Source organism: Salvelinus alpinus, chromosome 28 (assembly GCF_045679555.1).
Source record: "Salvelinus alpinus chromosome 28, SLU_Salpinus.1, whole genome shotgun sequence".
In the NCBI taxonomy this organism is placed as follows: domain Eukaryota; kingdom Metazoa; phylum Chordata; class Actinopteri; order Salmoniformes; family Salmonidae; genus Salvelinus; species Salvelinus alpinus.
In genome coordinates this window covers 23,764,107-23,786,675 of record NC_092113.1, presented here as the reverse complement: position 1 = coordinate 23,786,675, position 22,569 = coordinate 23,764,107, and the positions used below count along the sequence as shown (strand labels likewise).

General features: G+C 39.2%; 1 protein-coding gene across 1 annotated transcript in view; it reads right to left on the bottom strand.

Annotated features, from left to right (window-relative positions):
• LOC139556858 (immunoglobulin-like and fibronectin type III domain-containing protein 1) overlaps nucleotides 1-22,569 on the bottom strand; it is a 46,125-nt gene that overhangs the window by 3,924 nt on the left and 19,632 nt on the right. Inside the window, exons 6-17 of the mRNA XM_071370964.1 lie at nucleotides 21,338-21,380; nucleotides 19,605-19,794; nucleotides 19,178-19,291; nucleotides 18,557-18,719; nucleotides 18,177-18,449; nucleotides 17,490-17,912; nucleotides 16,487-16,564; nucleotides 16,114-16,260; nucleotides 3,138-3,245; nucleotides 812-936; nucleotides 576-717; nucleotides 66-359 (exon numbers count right to left, since the gene is read on the bottom strand). Coding sequence (XP_071227065.1) covers nucleotides 66-359; nucleotides 576-717; nucleotides 812-936; nucleotides 3,138-3,245; nucleotides 16,114-16,260; nucleotides 16,487-16,564; nucleotides 17,490-17,912; nucleotides 18,177-18,449; nucleotides 18,557-18,719; nucleotides 19,178-19,291; nucleotides 19,605-19,794; nucleotides 21,338-21,380 — 2,100 coding nt within the window. The remainder of the gene's footprint in view (nucleotides 1-65; nucleotides 360-575; nucleotides 718-811; nucleotides 937-3,137; nucleotides 3,246-16,113; nucleotides 16,261-16,486; nucleotides 16,565-17,489; nucleotides 17,913-18,176; nucleotides 18,450-18,556; nucleotides 18,720-19,177; nucleotides 19,292-19,604; nucleotides 19,795-21,337; nucleotides 21,381-22,569) is intronic.

Genomic DNA, 22,569 nt, shown 5'->3' with positions numbered 1-22,569 from the left:
GACAGTTCTTACCTTGAATTCTTGAATTGAACTAATTCTAACATTGGTTCCATTTCTCAACTCACCGAGGACGATGAGTCTTGAGATAGCCTCCATGGTACCATGTTCGTTCTTGAGCTTGATCTTGATCTCTCCAGTGTCTTTGCGCTGGCACTTGCTGAGGAGCAGGCGGCTTTGGGTGAAGGACTTCTCTATCTTGGTGGTGTTATCGTCCAGGAGCTCCTCTCCTTTTCTGTACCACTGGATCTTCATGGGCTCGCGGCCCACAAAGGGCAGTTTGAACGTGGCGCTATTCCCCACTTTGACTATGACCGGCTGAGAGAACGCAGACAGATCATCAGGGTCAAACCTGGGAGGGTCTGAATAGGACACAGATCATGCAATTTAACTGACATTTGACTCAACTGCAATTGTTTAAAAAAAAAAATCAGAATACTAAAAGTGGATATAACTTTTTTTAAATGCATAATGATTTTATAATTTGAGTATTGTGAAATGGCTACTCAAATTATGTTGAGACAGTGTAGACATTGTATTGTACATATAACCAAAATGAATGCCTTTCATTTTCTAACCTTCCACATTCAGCATTGCCTCAGTTTTACGCCCGTCTGCCTCAAAGCGGTATTTTCCAGAGTCTTCCTCCTGACAACGGTTGATGACCAGCTTGTGGTTTGCACCATCTCTGGACATTATGTGTCCATCATCTGCTGTCAACTGTCAGGAAAGATATATTTTATAATTTATCTTAAGATATTATCAAATAAAAATATATTGGGGGGTGAGAATGACAAAGATAATTCAGTCTAACCTTCTTGCTATCTCTGTACCAGGCCCCTTCACAATCATCACTGCTCAGCTTACACATCAGTTCAGCAGGCTGGCCAATGAGGGCATGGACATTTGACAACCCGCTTACGAACTGAACTCCTGGATCTGGCATTCACAACAGCAAACAATTAGGGACTTAAGACTGGTTTTATTACATTTGGATCAGACAGACTTACCAGATGTGATGTTAACATCTAATGCCATTTTGTAGTGCTCTGAAGAAATTATTATTTGGGCTGTCTTGAGTAGGATAATGGTTAGACCAGACGATGTACAGTTGAAGTCGGAAGTTTACATACACTTAGGTTGGAGTCATTAAAACTAGTTTTTCAAACACTCCACACATTTCTTGTTAACAAACTATAGTTTTGGCAAGTCGGTTAGGATATTTACTTTGTGCATGACACAGGTCATTTTTCCAATAATTGTTTACAGACAGATTATTTCACTGTATCACAATTCCAGTGGGTCAAAAGTTTACATACACTAAGTTGACTGTGCCTTTAAACAGCTCGGAAAATTCCAGAAAATGATGTCATGGCTTTAGAAGCTTCTGATAGGCTAATTGACATACTTTCAGTCAACTGGAGGTGTACCTGTGGATGTACACATTTTCTATAGGATTGAGGTCAGGGCTTTGTGTTGGCCACTCCAATACCTTGACTTTGTTGTCCTTAAGCCATTTTGCCACAACTTTGGAAATATGCTTGGAGTCATTGTCCATTTGGAAGACACATTTTCGACCAAGCTTTAACTTCCTGACTGATGTCTTGAGATGTTGCTTTAATATAGCCACATAATTTCCCTTCCTCCTGAGCCATCTATTTTGTGAAGTGCACCAGTCCCTCCTGCAGCAAAGCACCCCCACAACATGATGCTGCCACCCCCGTGCTTCACGGTTGGGATGGTGTTCTTCGGCTTGCAAGCATCCCCCTTTTTCCTCAAAACATAACGATGGTCTTAATGCCCATTATGGCCATTTTTGTTTCATCAGACCAGAGGACATTTCTCCAAAAAGTACGATCTTTGTCCCCATGTGCAGGTTCAAACCGTAGTCTGGCTTTTTTATGGCGGTTTTGGAGCAGTGGCTTCTTCCTTGCTGAGCAGCCTTTCAGGTTATCTCGATATAGGACTCATTTTACTGTGGATATAGATACCTTTGTACCTGTTTCCTCCAGCATCTTCACAAGGTCCTTTGCTGTTGTTCTGGGAATGATTTGCACGTTTCGAAACCAATGTACGTTCATCTCTAGGAGACCGAATGCGTCTCCTTCCTGAGCGGTATGGCGGCTGCATGGTCCCATGGTGTTTATACTTGTGTACTATTGTTTGTACAGATGAATGTGGTACCTTCAGGCATTTGGAAATTGCACCCAAGGATGAATCAGACTTGTGGAGGTCTACAATTTTTTTTCTGAGGTCTTGGCTGATTTCTTTTGATTTTCCCATGATGTCAAGCAAAGAGGCACTGAGTTTGGAGGTAGGCCTTGAAATACATCCACAGGTACACCTCCAATTGACTCAAATTATGTTAATTAGACTTTCAGACGCTTGTAAAGCCATGACATAATTTTCTGGAATTTTCCGAGCTGTTTAGAGGCACAGTCAACTTCGTGTATGTAAACTTCTGTCCCGCTGGAATTGTGATACCGTGAATTATAAGTGAAATATTCTGTCTGTAAACAATTGTTGGAAACTTGTGTCATGCACAAAGTAGATATCCTAACCAACTTGCAAAAACTACAGTTTGTTAACAAGATTTTTGTGGAGTGGTTGAAAAACGAGTTTTAATGACTCCAACCTAAGTGTATGTAAACTTCCGACTTCATCTGTAAAGCATTACAATAATGCACACAAACGCACAACACAACAAGCATTTCTATGGTATCAGATCTTATTTTTTTAAGATACCAGTAATTAGAAGTTAATTTCTTTAGCTTCATCTACAGAATAGTTAGAAGAGTTCTATGGAACATAGAAGAGTTTCATAGAACATCTTCCCAGAAGAACACATTGCATGGAAAATACTATTGATGTTATTATATGACTACATAAATAAATTCTCAAAAATGAACATACTATTGGTTACTTTGAGATGTGCACATACAGTATGGTAAGAGATGATATTCAACATTCCCCTTTAAGGTACATGTATCTTCTCAGTATCATCTCTTGTCAGTGTAACAGATGACCCTGTTACAAAAGTATCATATTTCTCCAATTATTTCCCAAACTTGAGTGATACTCAAATGTGAATGCCATCTCCTCCATGCAGTCAGTACATGACGTCATGTGTGGTCTCTTACCAATCACTGTGTCCTTCAGCAGCGGGCCTTGCCTTGTGCGCTCTGAACGCTTGCCAGACACATCAGTGTACTCCCCAGTTTCTCCTGTACCACTTTGCCCATTGGGATCTGTGATTTGGCCGTAAAATAATAACCTTGCGGGCAATTTCCAAAATTACTTAGCATTTTGTTAAATTATGAGCTGTAAGGTTAGGGTTGGAAGAAAGCATTACATTTATTGTGAATAGAACACAAAAAGCATGACAGAGATACAGGAACACACAACACAAAAAGCCACTCTATGAGATCAGGGATTTTATATACTGTATAAATATACAATACCAGTAAAAAGTTTGGACACAGCTACTCATTCAAGGGTTTTTCTTTATTTTTACCAAGTAGGGCTATCTCCTGTATACCACCCATACCTTTTCACAACACAACTGATGGCTCAACGCATTAAGAAGGAAAGAAATTCCACAAATGAACTTTTAACAATGCACACCTGTTAATTGGAATGAATTCCAGATGACTGAGAGAATGCCAAGAGTGTGCAAAGCTGTCATCAAGATAAAGGTTGGCTACTTTATAGAATCTAAAATCTAAAATATATTTAGATTTTTTCAACACTTTATTGGTTACTGCATAATTCCATGTGTGTTATGTCATAGTTTTGATGTCTTCACTCGTATTCTACAATGTAGAAAATAGTAAAAATAAAGAAAAACCCTTGATTGAGTAGGTGTGTCTAAACTTTTGATTGGTACTGTACATATACCCTTGATAAAGATGAGCAAAATGACTGTTTAAAATAAAGAATACAAATACTGATCTATATTGTATGCTGCAAAAAATGGGGACATTATATTATTTTATACTAATACAATTGGTCAGAGAAAGAGATTTGGTCACACTTTATTTGGGTTATACTGTCAACAAACTACCTGTTGATAAGCAACTGCTTGCTGAGGTTAGGGTTAGGTTAGGTTTAGAATAAGGGTTAAGCTTAGAGTTAGGGTTAGGGAGGTTACGGGTTAAGTTTAGGGTTAGGATAAGGGTTAAGGTTTGGGCCAGGGTTAGGGTAAATTAAAATGTTATTGATAGTCTGTAGATAATCTGTAGAGCAGAAAACATAAACTAGATTCAGCCACGGGGCAATTGTGGTCTTGAGCGGATGGTAAGACGGCAGGAACGTAATTACAAATAATTTGAAGACTGCAAATTGACCGCAAGAAGCCCAAACAGATATAATATTGGACTAAAACATAATAATTTCAAACCTTGTTCACATTTGTATAAGATCAGATATACAGTGCCTTCGGAAAGTATTCAGACCCCATGACATTTTTCACATTTTGTAAGGTTACAGCCTTATTCTAAAATCGATTAAAAAGATTTTTGTCCTCATAAATCTACACACAACACTCCATAATGACAAAGCAAAAACTGTTTTTAGAAATGTTTGTTAATATATATTTAAAAAAAAACTGAAATATCACATTTACATAAGTATTCAGACCCTTTACTCAGTACTTCGTTGAAGCACCTTTGGCTGTAATTACAGCCTCGAGTCTTCTAGGGTATGACGCTACAAACTTCGCACAACTGTATTTGGGGAGTTTCTCCCATTCTTCTCTGAAGATCATCTCAAGCTCTGTCAGGTTGGATGGGGAGTGTTGCTGCAGAGCTATTTTCAGGTCTCTCCAGAGATGTTCGATCGGGTTCAAGTCCGGGCTCTGGCCGGGCCACTCAAGGACATTCAGAAACTTGTCCCAAAGCTACTCCTGCTTTGTCTTGGCTGTGTGCTTAGGGTTGTTGTCCTGTTGGAAGGTGAACCTTCGCCCCAGTCTGAGGTCCTGAGCGCTCTGGAGCAGGTTTTCATCAAGGATTTCTCTGTACTTTGCTCCGTTCATCTTTCACTCGATCCTGACTAGTGTCCCAGTCCCTGCCGCTGAAAAACATCCCACAGCATGATACTGCCACAACAATGCTTCACCGTAGGGATGGTGCCAGGTTTTCTCCAGAAGTGACAAATCTTGATTCTCATGGCATGAGAGTCTTTAGGTGCCTTTTGGCAAACTCCAAGCGGGCTGTCATGTGCCTTTTACTGAGGAGTGGCTTCTGTCTGGCCACTCTACCATAAAGGCCTGATTGGTGGAACGCTGCAGAGACGGTTGTCCTTCTGGAACGTTCTCCCATCTCCACAAAGGAACTCTGAAGCTCGGTCAGACTATCGGGGTGTTGGTCACCTCCCGAACCAAAGCCCTTCTCCCCCAATTGATCAGTTTGGCCGTGTGGCCAGCTCTAGGAAGAGTCTTGGTGGTTCCAAACTTCTTCCATTTAAGATTGATCGAGGCCACTGTGTTCTTGGGGACCTTCAATGGTACAGAAATGTTTTGGTACCCTTTCCCAGATCTGTGCTTCGACACAATCCTGTTTCTGAGCTCTAAAGACAATTCCTTTGACCTCATGGCTTGATTTTTGCTCTGACATGCACTGTCAACTTTGTGACCTTATATAGACAGGTGTGCCTTTCCAAATAATGTCCAATCAATTCAATTTACCACAGGTGGACTCCAATCAAGTTGTGGAAACATCTCAAGGATGATCAATGGAAACAGGATGCACCTGAGCTCAGTTTCTAGTCTCACAGCAAAGGGTCTGAATACTTATATAAATTGTATTTATTACATTTATTTTACTAGGCAAGTAATTTAAGAACAAATTCTTATTTTCACTGACGGCCTAGGAACAGTGGGTTAACTGCCTTATTCAGGGGCAGAACGACAGGGGATTCAATCTTGCAACCTTTCGGTTACTAGTCCAACGCTCTAACCACTAGGCTATCTGCCGTCCCAGGTAAATAAGGTATTTAAGTTTTATATTTTTAATCCATTTGCAAAAATAAATAAAAAACAGTTTTTGCTTTGTCATTATGGGGTATCGTGTGTAGATTGCTGAGTATTTTTTTTTAATTTAATATATTTTCGATTAAGGCTGTAATGTAACAAAATGCGGAAAAAGTCAAGGGGTCTGAATACTTTTCGAAGGCACTGTGTCTCTCTATTATTCATGGTAATACATTTGAACAAATTTTCCGAATTAAAATAAATTTATAAAGATGATTTGCTGGTGTTTTTAGTCTTATGTCCAACAATAAAAAATACAAATATTTTTTCAGCACTTGGGGGGCCAAATAAAATCACCCACTGGCCAAATTCGGGTCGCGGGCCTCAACTTGAGGAACCCTGCTGTAGAGCATCTACATACAAACTATCAAAATAAAGTGTTACCCAATACTCTAGCACCCTCCCCTTGCGAGGACAATGACACTGAACTTTTTTCTAAATTGCTTTATAAGATTGGAGAACATGTTGGGAGGGATCTTAGACCATACTTCCATACAGAATCTTTCCAGATCCTTGATATCCTTCGTCTGCTCTTATGGACTGCTCTCTTCAATTCAAACCACAGGTTTTCAATGGGGTTCGAGTCTGGAGACTGATATGTCCATTGCAAAATGTTTAATTTGTGGTCAATTAAGCATTTCTTTGTGGATTTTGATTAGTACTTGGGGTTATTGTCTTGCTGGAAGATCTACTTGCAGCAAAATGTCAGCCTCCTGGTAGAGGCAACAAGGTTTTTGGCTAAAATGTCCTGGTACTTGGCAAAGTTCATGATGCCGTTGCCCCAGGACCAGTGGATGCAAAATAGCCACATAACATCAAAGATCGACCACCATATTTTAACATAAGTAAGAGGTACCTTTCTGCATATGCTTTTGTTTTTCAACGCCAAACCCACCACTGGTGTGCGTGGCCAAGGAGCTCTAGTTTCATGTCATCTGTCCATAGCGCCGCCTGGAGTTTGATAAATGGCATTGGCATTTGGATTGGATCCAGTGCTATGGTCAGATGACATGAAAATTGAGTTCTTTGGCCACATACACCAGCGGTGGATTTTGTCGTAGATAAAGACTCAGTATCATTATCCTTGCAAGGGGAGGGTGCTGGAGTATTGAAAACAGGAGATCCTATTATTACTTGTTCAACAAAATCTTTCTCTGAGCAATTGTTTTAGTATAAAAATATTAAATGTTCCTTCTTTGGCATGCAATATAGCTCAGTATTTGTATTATTTATTTTATACAGTCTTTTTTGCTCATCTTTATCAAGGGTGCCAATAATTTTAGACCTGACTGTACATATACTGTATAAATAAGCCCCATCATGTACAATTTAGTTAGAAGAGTTCTATGGAACATAGAAGAGTTTCATAGAACATCTTCCCAGAAGAACACATTGCATGGAAAATACTATTGATGTTATTATATGACTACATAAATAAATTCTCAAAAATGAACATACTATTGGTTACTTTGAGATGTGCACATACAGTATGGTAAGAGATGATATTCAACATTCCCCTTTAAGGTACATGTATCTTCTCAGTATCATCTCTTGTCAGTGTAACAGATGACCCTGTTACAAAAGTATCATATTTCTCCAATTATTTCCCAAACTTGAGTGATACTCAAATGTGAATGCCATCTCCTCCATGCAGTCAGTACATGACGTCATGTGTGGTCTCTTACCAATCACTGTGTCCTTCAGCAGCGGGCCTTGCCTTGTGCGCTCTGAACGCTTGCCAGACACATCAGTGTACTCCCCAGTTTCTCCTGTACCACTTTGCCCATTGGGATCTGTGATTTGGCCGTAAAATAATAAAAACATTGCAAGCAATTTCCAAAATGTTATTTTGTTAAATCTGAAATTAACCCATCAGCTGTAGGCTTGGAGTTCTTAAAATGGTCTTGACATGGAGATACTGTTTCCATGGTTTCTTTTACAATGATTTGTTAAATATTTGGAAATCAAGGAAGCTTTCAATGTCTTTTGAACAGAACACAAAAAGCATGGCAGCGATAACCAAATACACAACACAACAAGCCTCTGTATGTGATCAGGGATTATATACACTGAGTGTACAACACATTAGGATCACCTTCCTAAATATTGAGTTGCACTCCCCTCCCTCTTTTGCTTTGCCCATTCACCCTCTGAATGGCCCACATACACAATCCATGTCTCAATTGTCTGAAAGCTTAAAAATCCTTCTTTAACCTGTCTCGGCCCCTTCATCTACACTGATGTAAGAGGATTTAACAAGTGACATCAATAAGGGATCTTAGCTTTCCATCTGGATTCGCATCGTCAGTTTATGTCATGGAAAGAGCAGGTGTTCCTAATGTTTTGTACACTCAGTGTATATACACTACATGACCAAATGTATGCGGACACCTGCTCGTCAAACATCTCATTCCAAAATCATGGAGTTGGTCCCCCCTTTGTTGCTATAACATCCTCCACTCTTCTAGGAAGGCTTTCCACTAGATGTTGAAACATTTCTGTTGGGACTTGCTTCCATTCAGCCAACAAGAGCATTAGTGAGGTCGGGCCCTGATGTTGGGCAATTAGGCATGTGCTCGCAGCCGGCGTTCCAATTTATCCCAAAGGTGCTCGATGGGATTCAGGTTAGGGCTCTGTGCAGGCTAGTCAAGTTATTCCCAACCGATCTTGACAAACCATTTCTGAATGGACTTCGCTTTGTGCACGGGGGCATTGTAATGTTGAAACATGAAAGGGCCTTCCCCAAACTGTTGCCACAAAGTTGGAAGCACAGAATTGTCTAGAATGTCATTGTATGCTGTAGTGTTAAGATTTCCATTCACTGGAAATGAGGGGCCTAGCCTGAACCATGAAAAACAGCCCCAGACCATTATTCCTCCACCACCTTTACAGTTGGTACTATGCATTGGGGCAAGTAGCGTTCTCCTGGCATCTGCAAAACTTAGATTCTTCAGACGGACTGCCAGATGGTGAAGCGTGATTCATCACTCCAGAGAACGTGTTTCCAGGCTTGTGTGTGGCTGCTCGGCCATGGAAACCCATTTTATGAAGCCCTCGACGAACAGTTTTTGTGCTGAAGTTGCTTCCAGAGGCAGTTTGGAACTCAGTAGTGAGTGTTGCAAACAAGGACAGACAATTTTTACGCTCTACACGCCTCAGCAATCGGCAGTCCCGTTCCGTGAGCTTGTGTGGCCTACCACTTCGCGGGTGACCGGTTGTTGCTCCCAGATGTTTCCACTTCACAATAATTTCACTTACAGTTGACCAGGGCAGCTCTAGCAGGGCAAAAATTTGACGAACTGACTTGTTGGAAAGGTGACATCCATGACGGTGCCTGGTTGAAAGTCACTGAGCTCTTCAGTAAGGCCATTCTATTGCCAATGTTTGTCTATGGAGATTGCATGGCGTTGTGCTCGATTTTATACACCTGTAAGCAACGGGTGTGGCTGAAATAGCCAAATCTACTAATTTGAAGGGGTGTCCACATACTTTTGTGTAGATATACAGTACCAGTCAAAAGTTTGGACACACCAACTCATTCCAGGGTTTTTCTTTATTTTGACTATGTTCTACATTGTAGAATAATAGGGAAGAAATCAAAACTATGAAATAACACATATGGAATCATGTAGTAACCAAAAAACTGTTAAACAAATCCAAATATATTTTATATTTGAGATTCTTCAAAATAGCCCCCCTTTGCCTTGATGACAGCTTTGCACATTCTTGGCATTCTCTCAACCAGCTTCATGAGGTAGTCACCTGAAATGCATTTCAATTAACAGATGTGCCTTGTTAAAAGTTCATTGGTGGAATTTATTTTCTTCTTTGAGCCAATCAGTTGTGTTGTGACATTTAGGGGTCGTATACAGAAGATAGCGCTATCTGGTAAAAGACCAAGTCCATATTATGGCAAGAACAGCTCAACTAAGCAAAGAGAGATGACAGTCCATCATTACTTTAAGACATGAAGGTCAGTCAATGCGAAAATGTTCAAGAACTTCTAAAGTTTCTTCAAGTGCAGTCGCAAAAACCATCATGCGCTATGATGAAACTGGCTCTCATCAGGACCACCACAGGAAAGGAAGACCCAGAGTTACCTCTGCGGCAGAGGATAAGTTCATTAGTGTTAACTGCACCTCAGATTCCAGCCCAAATAAATGAGTTCAAGTAACAGACACATCTCAACATCAACTGTTCAGAGGAGACGTGAATCAGGCCTTCGTGGTCGAATTGCTGCAAAGCAAACCACTACTACAGAACACCAATAATAAGAAGAGACTTGCTTGGGCCAAGAAACACGATCAATGGACATTAGACCGGTGGAAATCTGTCCTTTGGTCTGATGAGTCCAAATTGAGATTTTTGGTTCCAACCGCCGTGTCTTTGTGAGAGGCAGAGTAGGTGAACGGATGATCTCCGCACGTGTAATTCCCACCGTGAAGCATGGAGGAGGTGTGATGGTGCTTTGCTGGTGACACTGTCTGTGATTTATTTACAATTCAAGGCACACTTAACCAGCATGGCTACCACAGCATTCTGCAGCGATATGCCATCCCATCTTGTTTGCGCTTAGTGGGACTATCACTTGTTTTTCAACAGGACAATGACCCAACACACCTCCAGGCTGTGTAAGGGCTATTTGACCAAAAAGGAGAGTGATGGAGTGCTGCATCAGATGACCTGGCCTGCACAATCACCTGACCTCAACCCAATTGAGATGGTTTGGGATGACTAAGAGTGGCAAAGGGTGGCTACTTTGGTTACTACATGATTCCATGTGTTATTTCATAGTTTTGATGTCTTCACCATTGTTCTACAATGTAGAAAATAGTAAAAATAAAGAAACACCCTTAATAAATGAGTAGGTGTGTCCAAACTTTTGACTGGTACTGTACATAGATATATAGCTGTATACATATATATTTAAGCCCCATCTTGTAACATTTTGTCAGAAGAGTTCTATGGAACATAGAAGTTTCATAGAACATCTCCCCAGAAGAACACATCACAAGGAAGATACTGTGGATGTTATCATAGGACTATGGAAATCTATTCCAGAAAATCAGAAAATAGATCATACTATTGGCTATTCTTAAATCTTCTCCTAGTCATTTCCCAAACTTGAATGACATTTGTCACTCATGTTAAAGCCATCGCCATCTCCTCCATTCAGTCAGTGCATGACGTCACATGTATGACATCACGCATGGTCTCTTACCAATCACTGTGTCTTTCAGCAGTGGGCCTTGCCTTGTGCGCACTGAACGCTTGCCAGCCGCATCAATGTACTCTTCAGTTTCTCCTGTCCCACTTTTCGCATTGGGATCTGTTTGGCCGTAAAATAATAAAAACCTTGATGGCACTTTCCACAATTACTTTTCATTTGATTGAATATGAAAATAAACCATCCGCTTTATGATTGTAATGGAAACAGTGACGAGACAGAGCAACAATGAACAATACATGACAAAATAACCATATATATATACACAGATTAATAGAACAAAAACACACTCAGACATATTATTGTGAACAAAACATACATTGGGACATACAAGCAAACCAGTAACGCTTTACAATAAGGCGTGCTTAAAAGGATTTCTGAAGGGTTTTATAAGTAGTTTATAAAGAGTAAATTATATCTTTAATGTTTATGTTTTTACAAACCACTTATAAACCCCTTTTAAAACCTTTTAGGTAAGTATTCGTTAATGTGAAGTGTTACCAACAAACACTGTTCTACACATATGAACAAACTTGAACATGTCACAAAGACATAAAGCAGAAAGTTGTGGACAGACAAACATGTTTGACCAATTGTTTGCAAGAGAGGTCATTTTAAGTAATACTTTGTCTTCTAATCTGAACTTGGATAAGAACAGATGTTGTGTTGGTGTCTATTGACGTCTTTTCATGATGAACTGATCCTCAATCATGCTGTTGGCATGGAGATTCTGGTATCAGAGTTATTGGAATGGTCTTGCTATGCAGATACTGTTTCCATGTTTTGTTTCACAAATATTTGTTGAATATTTGAAAATCAAGGACGCTTTCAAAGTCTTATGAATAGAACACAAAAAGCATGACAGAAATACACAAACACACAACACAACAAGCCTCTACAGGATTCAGGGATTAGATATATTTTCGTATTATTTTAGATATGTAAAGTTTAGTTTGAGTTTTATGCAACATAGAAAAGTTTAATAGATATTCCATTGAAGATACTACTGATGTTAGAGGACTGCATACTACACATCCATTCTCAAAAATAAACAGACATGGATTATTTTGAGATACTGTATGTATGATTAGATTAAACATTCCCCTTGAATGAACATTTCAGTATCATCTCGTCAGTATCTTACTTCTTCAAGTCATTTCCCAAACTTGAGTTATATTTGTAGGAACGTCATGTCCTTCGTGCAGTCAGTACACAACGTCACATGTGATCTCTTACCAATCACACTGTCTTTCAGCAGAAGGCCTTGTCTTGTGTGCACTGAACACTTAGCAGACTCATCAGTGTACTCAGTTTCTCCTGTCCCCATTTTCGCATTGGGATCTGTGGTTTGGCCTTAAAGTTAGAATAACCTGCCGACACTTTTCATAATTACTTTTTATTTGGTTAAACATAAAATGAAACAATCCATTCATTCCTTGATTGTAATGGTAACGATGACAAGATAGATCAACAAATAAAAATATATGACAAAACTGCCATATTTGCAGGTTAATTGAACAAATACACATTCAGACATATTATTGTGAACAAAATATACACTGGGACATACAAATAAACCAGTAACGCTTTACATTTAGGCATGCTTAAAAGGATTTATATAGGGCTTGACAAGTAGTTTATAAACCGTTAATTAGTAGTTTACATATAAAGTTTATGATTCTGTTATACAGTTGGTTATTTTGGTACTGGCCAAATAATGAGCTAATATATGACTGCAATGTTATTGAATCTTATTGCGAGTAAAGCCAGTGCTGTCATATAAGCTCAGTATTTGGCTAGCAGATAAATGAGAAGCACAATTTCTACCAATGTATTATTACTGTTTATTACAGATTTATAAACTATCTACAACAGTTTACAAACTACTTATAAACCTTTTAAAATACCTTAAGATAAGTATTCCTTAACCTGTTCAACTTTGACACCCTCTGGTGGCATTTTCTAAACTACACAATATTATATACTACATGCTTAGTACTGTTAGAAAGGCAAGAACTGTGGGATTCCAATTGTCAAATGTTGGACAATAATACATTTGAAAGTCTAGGTTTTTTCATAAAATATGTCACCAATTACTGATCCAAAAGGATAAATAGGAACACAGCCATTTCAAAAGTGCAGGGCTTGTGCAATGTAATTTTTTCATCTTATAGGAATAATTAGTCATCTTACAGGAATGATATACTGTACATATGAGGAGAAAGCTGAAGCCTCTACCTATCCATTGATGTAAATATATCCCCTGTCTGATTCCCAGTTCGTCCACTAGGTAGCAGTAGGTGATCACAAGACGTCTCTTGGCCTCTTGAAACCAGTTGCGTCTGGTTTGGGTAGTGTGTCACTGTGCCAAAATGGCCAAATGGATTTTCAAGCCTGACATATTAAAATAAACCTAGCAAGCACAGCTTTCAGGAATAAGACACAAACAGGTGAGGAAACTTCAAACCTATTTTCCCATTCACTTTTCCTATTGTAAACGAGTGAGAGATCAACAGCGCATGCAGAGGATGCATGTAAGATAATGTGGATGGAGAAGGAAATGCATTGCTTTACAACAGTGGTCACCAACCTTTTCTGAGTCAAGATCACTTTCTGAGTCAAAATGCATGCCGAGATCTACAGCTCTGATTTTTTATTAACATGACTTAAAAAATGTAAGTCTATGCAACATTAACCAATTAAAAACAGTACTGTATCAATGAGGTTTGTGCAGTAAGCTATAGGCCCAATACATTATCACCGCATACTGGCTTTGCTTGAATTTACCTGAATTTACCTTGTTTTTCAGGAATTAAAAATATATATTTCAACATTTGAGGTAGGCTATATGATCACACCGTTAATAGATCCATTGCTGTATTACTTGTGTATTACTTGCACCTAATTTATGAAAGTTGCCAATCACAATATAAAGTCAAGAGAAGAAAAAGCCTGGAAGGAGGAGAGATGACTAGAAACGATTCCATTGACCGTTTTATTTGGGGATTAATTGGGGGAGTAGAGGACGTGCATTTCAGGTAAAATAACAACTCAATGTTTATATCCCAGGACAAATTAGCTAGCAACAGCAAGCAAGCTAAAAAGGACAAATGATCTAGCAAGTGCAAGCTAGTTAGCTAAATTGCCATAAATGTTTAATGCTTTTCGACCTGTCGCCAAATTAACATAATTGGTTCAGAGTTTCTTTTGATATTTTAATCTGCGTGTCGTGATCGCGTTTGGTGTGGGTGGACAAAATACATTTATGCACGATGGCGCACGCGTGCAACCGGTTTGGGTTCCATGTTGGCTTTTGGCAACGCAGACGCTCGTTGAAGTGCGCGAGCAGTGTGGGTGCAATAATTGAATAATATAGATTTCTACATTTATTTTGCAACGCTCGCGGTGTAGTCAGCCTGTGGCTCTTTTTATGTGTGGATTAATTGTCGGAGTAGAGGACCTTGTGCATTTCAGGTAAAATAACAACTCAATATTTATATCCCAGCACAAATTAGCTAGCAACAGCAAGCTAGCTAAATAGGACAAATTAGCTAGCAAGTGCAAGCTAGCTAGCTAAATTGCCATAAATGTTTAATGCTTTTCGACCTGTCCCCAAATTAATGTAATTGGCTCAGAGTTTGTTTTGATATTTTAACCTGCGTGTCGTGATCGCGTTTGGTGTGGGGGGACAAAATACATTTATGCATGATGGCGCGGGTTCCGTGTAGGGGTCGTCTCTCAACATCCCTCCGCTCTCCCTTTCCTCCACTGACACTGACCAAAAAGGGACACCGTCTTCCAGCTGATGGTGAAACTCGAGTCGCACCGCATTATTTCTGCCTCATGCACAAATTCATGTTGTTACTCATATGAACAGAGAAAGTGAAATATTCCTTGAAATTAAAAAAGACCCAAGCCGCTAATAATAACAACAACGCGATAACAACAACGCAACGCAAGATACACTTTCCTACTCATTCATTACTACTGCACTGCTTGTTGTAGAGCTGAGTGGAAATAAGAAGAACGCGCATTTTATGGCTTATAAAAGTGTTGAATACAAAGTGTTGACAGTGCTGACTAAGAACTTAAACACGAACTGCTGTATTCGTTGACAGTCTCTCTCTAGTCATGGTTTTAAAAGTTTTGAAATCTCACAGTATCAATTTTGTCGTAGCTTTTTTTAATGCCTGCTACGTTACTGCAGACTCGGATATCTGAACAATCTGATTGGCCAGCGGTAGAATAGTGCACTTGATTTCCTCTCCAGGCCCACCGGGAAGGCAGAGTTTGTACCTTCAGACACATGAAATGGCAGCAGTGTGCCTACCCGGCGCGCAGGGCATCTGAATTGACTGCACCTACCACCAACAGCCCGAGAATAATAAAAAAAATAGGAACACAAGGCTTTATCGTTGTTGTTTTTTGCAGAAATGTTTGGCGATTGACTAGAAATGCCTTGGAGATCGACAAGTCAATCGCGATCGACCGGTTGGTGACCACTGCTTTACAATGACCATTAGGGTGTACCTTTTCCATACATACTAAAAGTTTGCGCTTTTTGTGACTTTACCTACAATGCATGCCCTATGAATATGGCCAAAGCAAGGAGTGGGGGGTAACCAAACTGTCTGCACCCGGTACCAGGTCCAAAACAGCCCCTCAGAGTTAACCACTTGATGTCAAGTGGAATACAAATGATACTGTAACTGTATTACTGCATGTTACTCTAAGTTAAATTACTGTACGTTTAGTTAAAATGTTGACAAATTAAAATCAAGTTGTACGTTTTTGTTCGTTTTTATCGTTTAATGCAATCCCAAGGTGACTTGTTAAGTCATTAAGATGCATCTGAGATTTTAGAGACTACCTCCATGCAGTAGCCAAAGTGTCTCAGTGTGTTTCTTACCAATGACTGTGTCTGGTATAAGTGGACCAGTATGGCCCTTACGTTCCTTACTGTCTCCATCGCCGTTTGCATTTTGGTCAATGCCATCGTTTGATGTTCCTATCAGTAATTATTATATCAGTTTGAAATATTGTAAAAAAATGCATGAAAACCATTATACAATAGACCTGAATACATATTGTATATTCTTATTAATGCAGGATGTTGTGCCAATGTGTTATCCTTTTCATTATACATTATTTTTCGTCTATATACATTTTATTTTTCAAGTACAGTATATAACATGTGTCCAATGTGTTTATAATCGAGATATAATTTGTCTTACCTTTGCCTTTGTCCGAATCATCAGTGGATTTCTTGTACTTATCATCTCTTTCCTTCTCAGCATCTTTGATTTTACATTCTTAAAATGATTCAAAAAAGGGGTTTACAAGTTGTTTATTAATGGTTAATTATTTGTTTATATAGATAATATAGTATAAACTACTTATACAACCTTTAAAATACTTTTAGGTAAGTATTCCTTCATGTAAATTGTTACTAACAAGAACAAATGTTCTTCACAGACTTTAATAAGTCAATGAGACATAACAAACCGTTGTGGACAGAAGAACCTGTTAAACAAATGTTTATAGTTTCATGCATGAGATTCAATATTTCAAGTATTTACTATTTTTGACATTAGTGTACTATTTTAAGGTGGGTTTTATCAAATGTATTTTGCTTGATAACTGTGGTTAAGTAAACTGCAATTCTGGTTAATCACTTGATGTCAAGTGGAATACAAATGATACTGTAAGTTTATTACTGCATGTTATTCTAAGTTAAATTACTGTAAGTTTTGTTGAAATGTAGAAAATGTAAATAAAGTAAAATGTTTTTTAGTGTTTATCGTTTAATGCAATCCTAAGGTGACTTGTTAATTCATTAAGATGCATCTGAGATTTTAGAGACTACCTCCATGCAGTAGCCAAGGTGTCTCAGTGTGTTTCTTACCAATGACTGTGTCTGGTATAAGTGGAACAGTATGGCCCTTACGTTCCTTACTGTCTCCATCGCCTTCCCCGTTTGCGTTTAGGTCAATATCATAATTTGATGTTCCCATCAGTAATTATTGTATCAGTTGTCAATTTGAAATATCGTCAAAAATGCATAAACCATTATACACCGGAATACATATTGTACATTCCTATTAACATAGGATGTTGTGACAATGTGTTATCCTTTTCATTATACCTTATTTTTCGAAGTTGACCCTATTACTTTTCTTTTTCAGTATATAACATATATGTTCAATATGTTTATAATAGGGATATCATTTGTCTTACCTTTGCCTTTGTCAGAATCATCAGTGGATTTATTGTTCTTCTTGTCATCTCCTTCCTTTTCAGAGTCTTTCATTTCGCCAACTGATTTGCCAAATGATTTGCCAATTGACTCGCCAACTGATTTGCCACCATCTTTGGATTTGTTTGATCCACTTTTAGACTTGTTTTTTCCATCTCTGGTGTCTTTGCCTTCCCCACTGTCTCCATGCCCAGTATCAGGAGGAGGGGGAGCCAGGAGTGCCTCTCGGGCAAGCCTCTCCTCCTCCGCTCTGGCCTTGTTTGCAGCGTTGATCTGCTCCTGCCTTTCCTTCGCCAGTTTTTCCTGCTGCTCTTGAGCCAGTTTCCCCAGATCCAACCCTGTTCCACCAGCCTGGGTTGTTTTACGGGTCTTCTTTTTACCATGGGAAGCAGGGTCGCTGTCAGCTGAGAGAGAGAGAGGGTGAGAGAGAGGGAGAGATAGGGGAATACTGTAGAAGGTGCTCAGTGAGCATGGTTATTAAAATGATTATTGATATGGAACATTTCAATAAGTGTTGAGAAGACATAGTACCTCGCAAATCTGTCATGAGACCAGAACTGAGTTACTGAGGTGAATAGTATATGTTGTTCAACCAAAAATGAATCACTCTGCTGTTTCCTTCATCTGAAAAATTACGTGTTGTGCAAGATATGAAGATGTAATGTTACCTTCCACTATCAGCCAGGCACTGCATGTCTTGATTCCTGCCGCAGCAGAGTAGATGCCCTTGTCCAGCTGGCTACAGTCCTTTATTAGCAGTCTGTGGATCAGCTTGTCTTCTGACACAGTTATAGTGTATTTCTCTCCCTCCTCCAGAGTGGCATTCTTGCCCATCCATTTGATTCTGGGCCAGGGATGTGACAGGACACACTCAAACATAGCATCCTCTCTCTCTTTGGCCTTCACCTCCTGGATCTTGACAATGAAATCCACTGTGGGAACTGGAAGGAAAAGGGCAAATGGAACAAGCTCATGGGAATAAATAAGGAACGTGTTTATCTTCTATCAAAAAGGAATGTTATTCATAATCATTCTGCGTTCATCTTACTCTTGAAGTCTGTAGAGAAGAGATTGACCTCCTCAACATCCACCTGATAGAGCCCAGCATCCTCTGCCTTAAGGTCCCGCACACTGAAGATTAACTTCTTCCCAACAGTCTTTAAGCTGTGTTTCATTTCTTCTTCATCACTATAGGGAATCATTACACCATCCTGCAATATGATACAGAGTTCACACAGTGACAGCTACTATCAGATATGAGTTCAAATTCAGTTCATTTAAAAAAAACATTCTTAAGAAAAAACTAAAATCCTCATAGTTGATGGGATGTATGGCAATTGACATGTTTTGACATGGATATGATGGCAAAATGATAACAAGGGATGAAGTTACTCTGCAACCATAGAAAATGTAATTATATGCCTGGAACTTTGGGTGATAGGCAGAAATTTAAAGGAGATACTACTGCCTTACAAGAAAGAAGGTGACAAATTATGTTCTAATTGTGCAATGTCAGTCTTTCCTTTAAGGCAGTTGTCATCCATTAAAATGCTGTACAATGTTGAATGACAAGTTTGTTGTGTAAGTTGAGATAAAAGCTAAATTATGTATAATGATACCTTTGCCTCATGTGGAAACTGAATCAGAGGTCAACTTCTAGATGTCTCACCTTGTAGAGGAAAATCCTACTGGCGGGGTCTTTGAGCTCAAGGTCAAACTCAAACGAAGCAATGCCTACTCCTTTAATATCAATATGTTTCAGGTTATTGATGGTCTCAATATACTGAGGAAGGGATGGCAGATGGTTTGGAAGATCACCATGAGGAAAAGGGTGGAGAGAAAATAATGGATGAGAGGGAGGGGAGTGGAGAGAAATTGAGTTTAAAATCATGAGGATGAAATGATAGATTAAGGCTATTGCCACAATGACTTAATGTAGTTAACTAGTTACATTCAAATTAATTTCAGACATTATGAATCCTGAGGTTCATAGTGGTCATGTAGGTTTTCACACTAGCCATTAGCTACATTATATGACCAAAAACAGTACACACAGAAGACGTTTTGCACATACTGAATGTGCCCAATTCTCAAACCTTAGCCTGTTCCTCCTGTCTCTCCTTTTTCTTCTCACTGAGTTTCTTCAGCATCACACGGAAGTCTTTGACACCAAACTCAGCGCAGATTCGTTCATAGTCCTTCCTGTCTGCACTCATGATGATTTCCCAGAACCTTTCATCGATTTCTCCAGGTTCTTTCACAGCTTCCTGTTTGTCCACACCCTTCCTGGTTGAAACATGACAGAAGCATTGCTTGAGTATTGGTACAAAACCACATACCAAATACTGTAGGATCTTCATCAATGGTGGTCATTGCCATTTAAGATGAGGGAGGATGATTTTTGCTTTATTAGCATGGCCTTTTTTCTATTACAGCATATTGGATGACTGTCATTCATATTCCATTCACCCAGCTCAATGTAACATCGATAGGTTTAGGCTACTACATGATACTAGAATTGTCCCTGTACCCATCATGAGTTTGCTACAAACTAGACTGTGAATGAAAGTTTACAACTTAGGTGCAAATTTGAGTAATCAAGGTGACAGACAGTGACACATTCAATACCGCCTTGCACACTCTTGCCTGCATATAGTTGATCTAGGATGTAATCATTAGTACAGCAGTTGCAAACAGAGTTTCTATTTCTATTCAGGTGTGTTTATCCCTATTTCGTTCCGTTTACTTCCGTTTTAGAAACGTTTTTCAACAGAATCTGTGTAATGAATACACCCCTGATCACACGCAAACACATTTCACATTCATACCAGACACATACAAACAGCTCGTTGTATATATAATTATTTCTCGCATCCATCTACGTTCTCTCCTCTCACCCTTTCCCTTTGCTTGTGGACTTCAGTACACAACACATCACCTGTCTGTGACCAGGCGAAAAAACCTTTCCAAGCCAAACCTTCATATCATGACCGCTAACTGCTACACACAGCCTACATCATGGTCAGGTCATAGTCAACATAGCTACAAGAACTAACACGTTAGTAAAGCGTCTCAATCATGCATTAAAGTGTACTCAGCAGCAATCAGTTTAGCAGTTACACTGGCGGGCCCCGGTGGCAATAAATTAATAAAACCAAAAGCTTACCTTGACTTGGAAGCATTCCAGTGTTGGATAGCCATAGCCAGCTAGCTAACATAGCATCCCTCCCTGTTTGAGCCGGGTGTTTGAGGAGGCTAAACTAGCTAGCTACTATGGAAGAAATTAATTTGTTCAAAACTGTTCAAATATTGACTTTCTCTCTCTTTGAGTCAACTACTCACCACATTTTATGCACTGCAGGGCTAGCTAGCTGTAGCATATGCGTTTAGCACTAGATTCATGCTCTGATCCTTTGATTGGGTGGAAAACATGTCAGTTCATGCTGCAAGAACTCTGATAGATTCCTGTGGAAGTCTATGGAAGGGGCTGAGAACCATGAGCCTCATAGGTTTTTCTACAGAATGCTGCTGAGGCTACTGTAGACCTTCATTGCAAAACCGTGTGTTTGAATCAATTATTTAGTGACATGATTATATTTAGTATAGTTTTATCTAAAAAGGATAACTTCTTTAATGTTTCACTATTTACATTTTTCTGGTTCTCCCCTTCCTCCTCTGATGAGCCTCCACTGAGCTTAGTTTCCCCATTTGTATGGATTGTGGTCATCCCATCGCACTGTTTTGTCAGGCACAGAGGTCCCTGTTTACAAATACATGTAATGTAAATAGAAGGTCTGGTTACTGATATCATGATCGTCTCATATCTTACCTTTTTCTGAGCAATTTCCTGAACTCTGCTGGATCTACTGAACCTAAACAAAATAAAGGACACTCAATGTTACCCAACTTAATGTAAAGTGACAGGATACCATTGGAGTCTGGTGGGAGGAGCTATAGGAGGACGGGCTCATTGTATTGGCTGGAATGGAATAAATGGAACGGTATCAAACACCTCAAACATATGGAAACCACTTTCCATTTGCTCCATTCCAGCCAGTACAATGAGCAAGTCGTGCTATATCTCCCCAAACTAGCCTCCACTGCAGAATACCCACTGGGCAAAAACTAGTTGAATCAACTTTGCTCCCACGTTATTTCGACAAAATAAATCAATGTGATGATGTTGAATCAACATGGAAAACTGATTGGATTTGCAAAAAGTTATCAATGTAAACGAATTTCATCTTTTTGGGGGAATTTCATGTTGAATTCACATTAGCTGACAACTCAACCAAATGTAAATCAAACTAGATGTTGAACTGATGTCTGTGCCCAGTGGGTAGTCACATTAAATATATGGTTCTAGTAACACCTTATTTGGATAGACCCAAATAGATGTTCAACTAACTGTCAACAAACTATTCAACCAACTACTCACTACCCGGAGTTTGATAGTTTGAACATCTACAGTATAGATGATCTATTGGGGAGTAGGTATCCAAATGTCTAAAAATGGTGCTATTGGTGGTGGAGGGTTCAGTAAGGAGGAAACTAGATGGTAACAGGGCAGCTAAACCAGATTCATGTTTGCAGAGCAGGAAACATCATATTTATTTAAATGAAACCAGGTGTAAGCCCGTCAGCTTCGCAAGATTACGCTTTGGTTCTAGATTTCTAACATGAAGCTCACGCCCGAGAACAACAGGATAAAATGTCTCACTCTACTTTGTCAGCAAAAAGTAATGATTCCAATGTAGCAGATAAAAAACGTACTGTTTTCTCAATGCCCCATTGTAGCTTTAGTGTAGTTGTGCAAAGCCCATGGTGAGGCGGTTACTTTTTAATGTGATGTAGGTAAATAAGCAGTAGCAAATGTATGTACAATATGTACAAAGTAAATACAGTGCATTCAGAAAGTATTCAGACCCAGACCCTTTGGCAAAGCAAAAATAGGTTTTCAGATTTTTTTGCGAATTTATGAAAAATAAACAACTGAAATATTACAATATTACATTTACATAAGTATTCAGACCCTTTACTCAGTACTTGTTGAAGCACCTT